Here is a 10113-nt window from a genome sequence, read left to right as displayed (position 1 = left end):
GCTGTGCCTCGCGCGCCTGCGCGGCCGAACCCCCCCCCCCCGCCGCGCGCGCACCGCCCGCGCGCGCGCTTGGCGGGGGCCGGTGGGGGGGCCGGTGATGGGAACGAGGCCCGGCGCGCGCCTCGCCCACCCGGGTCGACCCCGAAAGCGCGCGCGCGCGCGCGCGCGGGTGGGCGGGAGGGGGCGGGACGGAAGCGCGCACCTCGAGGAAAGCTCAAGAGACCCAGGCCCAGCACTAGGGTCGCCCCTAGGAAAAGCGGGACTTTGGGAGGGGCCGTTTCCTGCCCCTTCGCCCCAAAGAAAGATTCTAACCCCCTCCAGACCCAAATGCCACTCTCCTGGACAAACAGTGTCAGAGAGAAAGGGCGACCACCAAGGGTGATTTCTGGCGATGGCCCCATCCTCTGATTCCTGGCCGGGGTCGGTAGTCATGGTAACCCTTCCGCGGTCTGGAAGCCTCCCCCTTTGTGGTTATGAAGTCCCAAACCTGCCCTGTCACTGGACTTGGGGAAGGTTGCTAAGGTAACCTAAGCCCCTGGTGGTCCTTCTGCCCCCACCCTCATTCGGTTACTATGGCAACCTCACCTAGCAGTCAGGTAGCAAGGACCCCAGCCCCAAGGACACTGACTGCTGAGAGAACGCCTCTTTCCCAGCCCCTCCCCCTAGCCGCCCAGCTGGCATTACCATGGTAACCGGATCCCCCCCTCTTTCTCGTCGTGGGAGGCCTGTGGCCCAAACCAACCAGGTGTTTTTATTTAGAGGAGAAGATGCTCTGCGGAGGACTAGTTGCTATGGTTACAGGGCCTGGCCCAGGAGGTGGAGAAGGGCAAGGTCAAGCCCTGGTTACTATGGTAACAAGAGCAGCCCGACCTCCCCCCCTCTACCCCCCCCCCCCTTCCAGGGACCCTAGGAACCAGGCCCACCAAGGCAGGGGATGTTTTAGGATTGTGTCTCAGGATGGAGTGTGTCTAGGGAAGGTGTTGTCATGGTAACAGCTCTGGTCACTTCTAGCCCCACCTCTCTGGACACATTCATAAGAAAGGGATGGTTATAGGTCGCTGTGGCAACTGACACCCTTCCCACCCACTCCTGAGACACTCCAGGTGGTGCCTGAGCTTATGGAACTTCAAGAAAAAGTATTCTCTGACCTTCTCGCTGCCACTTCTGTAGGTAAGATGGAGCCGTACTCTCTTGTGCAAAATTGGCTGATTTGGGGTTTTCTGGTCCTCGTTCCCTCAGCAGTGCATGTGAGCTGGTCTGGAACCGCCCACCGGGAGCTCCCACAGCAGCCTAGGAGGTAAGAAGTCCCACAGTGTCACCAGCACTCGGGTGGAAATCGCCCTTCTCCCCAAAGCCGTTCCTACACATCGCTCATTTTCTTCACCTGCCACATTCGCACCCCGCAGATGCAGCAGCTAAGACTCAGTCCAGATCAGAGCTCAGGCCGGGTGAACCTAGGCCGGAAGGGAATCTGGATCCACTGACCCTTGTTTGATGGGACATGGAGAGACACAAAGTCTCCTCTGAACTGTCCTCTCCTTCCCTGACCCCCTTTCCTCTGCCACACCCCCTGCTGGTCTCCTGACCTATCTGTAAGTTGTGAGTGTGGTTTTTGTCTGCTTACCTCTGGAGGGCCTGCCCAATGACTGCCTCCGTCTTTCCGAGTCCCCAGAAGAGTTAATGGGTTGAAGTATGGAATATGCCATATTCAGCTTTGAAAGCACCTGCAGAATGTTCGCTGAGGGTGGACAGAGAGCTGGGCTGTCTTGAGTGGACCCAAGAGGGATAGCAGAGTTTATTGGTTGAAAACAATAAACTGGACAAAGACCCTGGACAAAACTCGCCAGGTTTGGGAGTCACATCTGGGTCCACCATCTCCCAGCTGTGTGACCTTGAACGAGTGACTTCACTTCTCTGTGCTGCAGTTTTCCTCATCTCTAAATGTGATCAGAACTTGAAGAGCAAACAAGTTCCTATGTGTAAAGTGCTTAGAAAGGGGTCTGGCGTATCACGACTGGCTAGAATCGTTGATAGCATCATCCTGATGGGATTCAGAGAGAGAACATTCGCACCTTCAAAATCATCATGTCATCCACTTTGCCTCGATAAAGGAGATTTGAGCCTTCATAGTTGGGGAAGCCAAGAGCAACCTAGTCAGGGGGCTGGATGATTCCTTTCTCTTTATTCTCTGGTGGCTTCGCTTGCTCGTCTGACTGTCATACTCACTGGTCTCTGAGGACCCCATTTCTGTCCTCTGTCCGGCTGGGCACCTTGGGGCCTAGAGTCAGCCAGACAGAGCATTCCAATAGCCAGGGCCTGAGAAGTAGAGACCTGAGTTCTCCATGGTTTCTATCTCTGAGCCCCACGTTCCCCATCTGAACACCTAGACTCAGTCACTGGTGCCACACAAATTTATTAAGTACCTGCTATGTGTCAGGCACGGAGCTGTGCCCTGAGTATACATCAGGGAACAAAATAATAAGTGAAATCTACGTGATAACAATGAGGGGAGAAAACGCAGGGATGGGTGGGGCGCACGAAATACGTGGTTGACAGGGAGATGCATTTTGAGAAAGAAAAGGCAAAGAGAGGGCTCACTGGACAGGTGACATTTGAGGAGAGGCCTGAAGGCCAGGAGGGAGGAGCCATGTGGAGACCTGGGGATGAGCTTCCGGGCAGAAGGAGCAGCTGATCTTTGGCCGTGGTGTCCCGGATGTATTTGAACACTGGCGTTCGGCGGGCAGCGCGGCTGGAGCTAAGAGTGGGAGGGGGTGGAGGATCAGACAGAGCCCAGGGGGCCCCGGTAAAGACTCGGCTTTTCCCTTGAGTGAGTTGTGGGCCACAGAAGGGTCTGAGCAGACGCAGGACGGGATCTAATTTGAGTTTTAACAGGATGCCTCTGGGCACTGAGTGGGGAACAGACTATTGGGAGATGCGGGCAGAGCAGGATGATGGTCTCTTTTTAGAATCTTCAAAAGGTTCCGAAACTATCCATGGTCTCTCCTGTGCTTCTATGTACATACGCTCTAAGCGTCTAAGATTTTTAAGACCCCGAAGATTCTGTGGTTCCAAAGTCCCCCCCCCCCCCCAGTAATGTGAGGTCAGGGTTGCTGTCTGTCTTTGTGTGCCATGTGTCCACTGCTGTGTCCCCAGTGCCTCAAACAGTGCCTGGCACGTCGTAGGAGTTCCACAAACAGAGGGAAGGACTGAAGGAAGGAAGAATCAATCTAAGATCCAGAAGGCAATTCCAAGGCTCTAAAACTTAAGTTGTTAGGGCGCCTCGGTGGCTCAGTCAATTAAGTGTCCGACTTCGGCTCAGGTCACGATCTCAGAGTTTGTGAGTTCAAGCCCCGCATCAGGTTCTCTGCCATCAGTGCAGAGCACACTTCAGATCCCCCCTCTCTCCCTCTGTCAAAAAATAAACATAAAAATAAAAGTTGCTCTTAAAGTGCAACTTGGGTTCTTAAGTGTCAGCCGAGGCGAGTCAGAGAAGGGGAAACAGGCCTGGGATGGGTGAAGAGAGATAGGAGCCTATTCCTGGTAGGAGATAGAGAGGGAAGAGGCAGGAAGACTCAGGCCACATAGTGCAGAGTTTGGCTTCAGGAACTTGAGGCATGGGGGGCCCAGGGAGGACTTCTGACCCAGCCTGGGGTTCGGGGAGGGCTTCCTGGGGGAGGAGCCATCAGAGCTGAGGCCTAAAGCGTAAGTAGGCGTTCTCCAGGAGAAAAGAGGCATGGGGAGGAGGGGTGTTTGGGAGGAGAAGCAGAAGGAACAGAATGTCCAAAGGCTGAGAAATAAGATCTGTTTGAGGCGAAGTCCAAGGTGGCTTAGGCACAGAGTCTGACACATGGCAGGAGACGGGGGCTGGACCCGGTGGGCCAGCAAGGGACAGGTCACCCAAGAGCTCGCGGGATGTTGTAAGAAACTTAAACTTTCTCCTCGGGTTACCGAAGAGCCATGGCAGGTTCGGACCAGGGAGGGAGAGGCCAGGTTTGTGCTTTATGAAAACCTCTCTGGCTGCCACGAGGAGGGGATTTAGTCAGGAGACCAGGGAGGGGTGCCTGGGTGGCTCAGTCAGTTGAGCTCAGGTCATGATCTCGCATTTGAGGGTTCAAGCCCCACATCAGGCTCTCTGCTGTCAGTACAGAGCCCGCTTCAGATCCTCAGTCTCCCTCTCTCTGCCCTTCCTCCGCCTCACACATGCTCGCTCCCTCTCAAAAATAAATAAAAACATTAAAAAAAAAAAAAAAGGGAGACCGGGGAGGCTGAGGGGGGATCTGGGTGGACCCGGGCCCAAGGGGGAGCTTTGGTCAGAAGTATTTAGGTGGGTGGGAAGATTAGCTGGATCTCTGATGTCACCCTTCCCGGGAGGAGTAGAAACCCATGGAAATCCCTCATGGAAAAACATTCTGAGTATCTACTCCTGTGCCGGTGACCAGCCAGAACGTCAAAGTTGTGCGGGGCACAGGGAGACAGCGCCACCTGGAGGTTGCTTAGGAGTGCGGCCAATGAATGAAGAGTGGGCGTCCCCTACCTCCCCAGCCTCTTTTGGGCTGTCCCACTCCCCTAAAAAAAAAAAAAAAAATTCTAGGGGGACCTAGGTGACTCCGTCTGTTAAGTGGCTGACTCTTGATTTCGGCTCAGGTCGTGATCTCATGGTTCGTGAGTTCAAGCCCCCTGTCAGGCTCTGTGCTGACAGCAAGAGCCTGCTTGGGATTGTCTGTCTCTGTCCCTTCCCTGCTCATGCTCTCTTAACAAACAAACATTGAAAAAAATTTTAGTTGTGGGGGCGCCTGGGTGGCTCAGTCGGTGAAGCATCCGACTTCGGCTCAGGTCACGATCTCACCGTTCCTGAGTTGGAACCCCACGGCGGGCTCTGTGCGGACAGCTCAGAGCCCGGAGCCTGATTCAGATTCTATGTCTCCCTCTCTCTCTGCCCCTCCCCTGTTCGCGCTCTCTCTCAAAAGTAAACATTAAAAAAATTTTTTTGAGTTGTAATAAAATACACAAAGCAAAATTTATCATCTAAACAAATTTTTTTCATTTTTTACATTTATTTATTTTTGAGAGACAGAGCATGAGCATGAGCAAGGGAGGGGCAGAGAAAGAGGGAGACACAGAATCCGAAGCAGGCTCCGGGCTCTGAGCTGTCCACACAGAGCTCGACACCTGAGCCGAAGTCAGACACTTAACCGACTGAGCCACCCAGGCGCCCCTCATCTAAACAATTCTTAAGCGCATAGTTAAATAGTGTTGTATATATTCGACATTATTGTGCAGTTTCCAGAACTTTCTCAATCTTGCAAAACTGGAAATCTATACCCATTAAACAACTCCATTTCACCCTCCTCACAGCCCCTGGCAACCACCTTTCTACTTTCTGGCTCTAGGAATTTGTTAAGTTTATTTATTTTGAGAGCGAGCGAGCACGGAGGAGGGGCAGAGAGAGAGAGAGAGAGAAGAGACAGAACCCCAAGCAGGCTCTGTGCTGACAGCACAGAGCCGGAGGTGGGACTCGAGCCCATGAATCGTGAGATCATGACCTGAGCCAAAATCAAGAGTCTGATGCTTAATGGACTGAGCCAGGCAGGCGCCCCTATGTTTCTAGGAGTGTGATCCAGTCCGTGGTGGTTTAATTTAATGAGTAGGCAGTATTAAAAATCGGGATAATTCTGATTTAAGAAAACATTTCTAGCTTTTCTTGCAAAACCAAACCAATCTGGCCGACCATCAGATGACCAGATGGCACAGAAATTGAGGAAGTGAGAAGGGGACTGTGTGGGAGGGGCTCGGTGCCCGTGCTGCAGCCTCCCCCTGCAGCCCGGACAGGGTGTGAGAGGGACAGGAGAGAGAGATCAGGAGGGGCTCCCTGGAGGAGGGAACGGTGGAGCAGAAGGTGCAGCCTGGGCTCGGGGGAAGGAGTTGGGCATTTCTAATCGAACCCAAAACAGAATGAGAAGTCGACAAAGAAAAGGATAAGGAATAGGTGGGATTGAACAAGGAAGAAGGGAAGGTGAATCACTTGATAAAAACTTGCTAAGCACCAGGTCCTGTGCTGGGTGGAACGTGGGACCCAGCAGTGATCGAGACCAGCTCAGGGCCGGCCCTCATGGGTCTCACAAGCCAGTGGGAGGATGCAGACCTGCCCCCACGCAGTAATGACGGAGAGTGGTGGACTAGGGTCGGAGAACCCAAGGAGCTGACGGAGCCCAGAGCGGGGTGGATGGGAAGTCAGAGAGGGCTTCCTGGAGGAGGGCAAGTCAGAGCTGACACTACATAGAGAAAGGGCTGGGAGAGAAGGGCAATGCTGAGGATTAAGGAGGTCTGGTAGGAGGTTTCTGACAACCAGCTCCAGCCTCCCCTTTCATTCTTCCTCCCCAGGATGCCCTGGAGGCCCAGCTAGGGCCCGACTTTGGCCCCATGCGGCTCACCCGCTGCCAGGCTGTCCTGGCAGCCGCCATCACGCTCAACCTCCTGGTCCTCTTCTATGTCTCGTGGCTACAGCACCAGCCCAGGAACTCCCGGGCCCGGGGTCCCCGCCGTGGAGCTGCCGCCGGCCCCCGCGTCACCGTCCTGGTGCGCGAGTTCGAGGCCTTCGACAACGCGGTGCCAGAGCTGGTGGACTCCTTCCTGCAACAGGACGCGGCCCAGCCGGTGGTGGTGGCCGCCGACACGCTCCCCTACCCACCCCTGGCCCTGCCCCGGGTTCCCAACGTTCGTCTGGCGCTACTCCAGCCCGCCCTGGACCGGCCCGCCGCCGCCTCGCGCCCCGAGACCTATGTAGCCACGGAATTCGTGGCCCTGGTGCCCGACGGGGCTAGGGCCGAGGTACCGGGCCAGCTGGAGCACATGGTGGAGGTGCTCCGGGCCGGAGGTGCACGCCTGGTGGCCGCCCCGGTCGCCTCCGCCAACCCCGCCCGCTGCCTGGCCCTGAACGTCAGCCTGCGCGAGTGGACCGCCCGCTACGGCCCCGCCCCGTCCGCGCCCCGCTGCGACGCCCTGGACGGGGACGCCGTGGTGCTCCTGCGCGCCCGCGACCTCTTCAACCTGTCGGCGCCCCTGGCCCGGCCGGTGGGCACCGGCCTCTTCCTGCAGACGGCCCTCCGCGGCTGGGCCGTGCGGCTGCTGGACCTGCCGTTCGGCGCGGCGCGCCTGCCCCCGCTGGCCACGGCCCACGCGCGCTGGAAGGCGGAGCGCGAGGGGCGCGCGCGGCGGGCGGCGCTGCTGCGCGCGCTGGGCATCCGCCTGGTGAGCGGGGAGGGCGGGCGGCTCGAGTGGTTCGGCTGCAGCAAGGAGACGCCGCGCTGCTTCGGGACGGTGGTGGGCGACACGCCGGCCTACCTGTACGAGCAGCGCTGGACGCCGCCGTGCTGCCTGCGCGCGCTGCGCGAGACCGCCCGCTACGTGGTGGGCGTGCTGGAGGCGGCGGGCGTGCGCTACTGGCTGGAGGGCGGCTCGCTGCTGGGGGCCGCCCGCCACGGGGACATCATCCCGTGGGACTACGACGTGGACCTGGGCATCTACCTGGAGGACGTGGGCAACTGCGAGCAGCTGCGCGGCGCCGAGGCGGGCTCGGTGGTGGACGAGCGCGGCTTCGTGTGGGAGAAGGCCGTAGAGGGCGACTTCTTCCGCGTGCAGTACAGCGAGAGCAACCATCTGCACGTGGACCTGTGGCCTTTCTACCCCCGCAACGGGGTCATGACCAAGGACACGTGGCTGGACCACCGGCAGGATGTCGAGTTCCCCGAACACTTCCTGCAGCCTCTCGTGCCCCTGCCCTTCGCTGGCTTCGTGGCGCAGGCGCCTAACAACTACCGTCGCTTCCTGGAGCTCAAGTTCGGCCCCGGGGTCATCGAGAACCCCGAGTACCCCAACCCGTCACTCCTGAGTTTGGCGGGAAGCGGCTGAGGCTCCAGCGACCGCTCCTGGGGTCGGGAGAAGAACGCTCATGCGCGGGGAGCTGGCCTTCGCTTCGGCGCCGCTGGCGTTTGGTGGGCGGGCCGGGGATGCCCAGCTGCCCTGCAAGGCCCAGCACAGGCCCGGACGTCGAAGACCTACGCTGCCCAAGATTTCCGAGAGCGTGGGCTTTATTCAGAGCACGGACACTTTTTGTAAAGAGGAAAGCGTGTGGGTTCTGGGCTGGACTGCCGCGACCAAAACCCCAGCTCTACCACTTGCGACTTAGGTGGGCCTGGGCGACTGTCCCAGCTTCTCTGTGCCTCAGTTTCTTCCGGGATTCAATGAGCGCCCTCTGTCCAGCTCACAGTCGGTGGGGCACTTGGTTGCTGGGGCTGCTTCCGCCAGCAGGGGGCGCCGTTGTCCTGCTGTGGGGCCAAGGCGCCGGTAAGCCTGTCCCCTCCGTTGTTCTGTTGCTTTCCTGACTCTTGAGTCTCAGGCCTCTCTAATCCCCTGTGTCTTGCAGGACCGGATAACTATCGCCCTTCGAGAGCCCCGGGAGGTGCTTGCTGCCCTTGACCTCCTCTTCCGGAGGAGGGAACAGGCTCAGAGCCCTGAGCTGCAGCTATGGTTAAGAACCGGCTCCTGGATGCCGGCCCCACTCCGTGCTAACGGTGTTACCTCATTATTTCAGCTCTCTGCACCTGTTAGCCCACTGCAAGGCCGGATAAACAGTCGTCATAACTCACGTTACTCAGCACATACCGTGTGCCAGGCATCCTTCTCAGTATTTCACACAGATTCACTGATTGATGTCTCACCCCCAGGTCCTGAGGTGAGAGCTGCTATTATTTCCATTTTACAGGGGAGCAAACTGAGGCTAGAATGGTAAAGCCATTTGCCCAAGGTCAGACAGCTTGGGAAGTGACCGAGCAGGGACTTGAACCCAGGCAGTCAGTCTGGAGCCCACACAGAAGTTGGACACTATGCCCCTCTCGGTGGTACTGCTCTGCGTCTCCGAAACTCTGCTTTGCACCTAAGAAATGGAGGTGACTGGGTGCTGGGTGGCACTTGAGTGGTAAAGGGGTCAGGAATCAAGGCTGGGGTTGGCTCCTGGCTTGGCCACTTATTTTCCTGGTCATCTTAGGCAAGTCACGGCCTCCCTGAACCTATAGGTCGGGTGTGGGGGATCGGTGTCATTGCAGACACATGAAGCCCTAGGAGGAGGAGACCTCACAGGCCAGCAAGAGGGAAGACGCATGCAAATTTGTCCCAGTCTCCTGAGACTCAGATGTCCAAAGCCTGACTTCTTAGAACACAGCCTCTGTTTTTAGCCACTGAACCCGCAAATGGCCCCGAGACTGTTGGGTTTCCGTGGAGCGTTTGAGAAACATACGGGGATGATCACGGGGTGCTCTTGGCTCTCCAGAGCCACGGCCCAGGGATGGAGACGTCCCATAATATGCAGGGCGTCTCCACCTAATAAAACATCGTCCCTCGTCACGTGCGGTTTTGAAATGCCCCACAGGGCATTCGTGAAGGATGTGTGATGTCCAAAACCTTTTGTAACAGGTACAGTAATATAAATTAATATATCAGTTAATATATGCATCCGTCTATTTAAATATTTCTTTTTGATTCTCTAAAGAATGGAAACGATCCCTCTCTGTATACATATTTCTTTAAATTGTTTGCCAGGAACATAAGCTGAAGCTCACATCGTTCTTAATCGTTGCAATGATTTTGTTTTATTTAGACACTTATTTAGAAATTGTTGGTGTGATTTCTTGACACAGCTATATATACATATATATATTCGTATATATTTATGAATATATATATCGCTTATTTATTTATTATATAAAATATATATAAAGTAACCCTGCCTTAGCTGTGATTTGATAAGGGAACCACATCCAAGTGCTTCTGGCAACTTCCCACTGAGCTCAGTTTCATCAGGTGACTTGGGGTCTCAATAGATCATTTCTCTTGGCATTATCCACGGCGTTTTGGTGTTTTCTCCTCTCCTCACTGTTCTTGAACTATCAGCAATTACACTAAAATCTTTTGCAGCCTCTCTAATACTGTGTGACAGCTTTGTGCATTCGCTGTCTTTGTTATCGATTAAGTAATAATATGGCAGAAAACCTGCTGCAGCAATTAACTTGAATTAATGAGTTTATATGAGGATGTGTATTACTGAGTTTAGTGCTTTCT

The 10113-nt window shown here is 55.8% G+C and overlaps 1 protein-coding gene across 1 annotated transcript; it reads left to right on the top strand.

Moving 5' to 3' along the window:
* Nucleotides 1-99: 99 nt before the first annotated feature.
* Nucleotides 100-9495, top strand: LOC122494929 (fukutin related protein). The gene is made up of 2 exons (XM_043600496.1): nucleotides 100-1297; nucleotides 6382-9495. The coding sequence occupies exon 2, from the start codon at nucleotides 6421-6423 to the stop codon at nucleotides 7906-7908; it is 1488 nt and encodes a 495-aa protein (XP_043456431.1). The 5' UTR covers nucleotides 100-1297; nucleotides 6382-6420; the 3' UTR covers nucleotides 7909-9495.
* Nucleotides 9496-10113: the final 618 nt, after the last annotated feature.

This window comes from Prionailurus bengalensis, chromosome E2 (assembly GCF_016509475.1).
Source record: "Prionailurus bengalensis isolate Pbe53 chromosome E2, Fcat_Pben_1.1_paternal_pri, whole genome shotgun sequence".
Classification (NCBI taxonomy): Eukaryota; Metazoa; Chordata; class Mammalia; order Carnivora; family Felidae; genus Prionailurus; species Prionailurus bengalensis.
The sequence above is the reverse complement of the archived record's forward strand: the minus strand, read 5'-3'. Positions and strand labels throughout refer to the sequence as shown.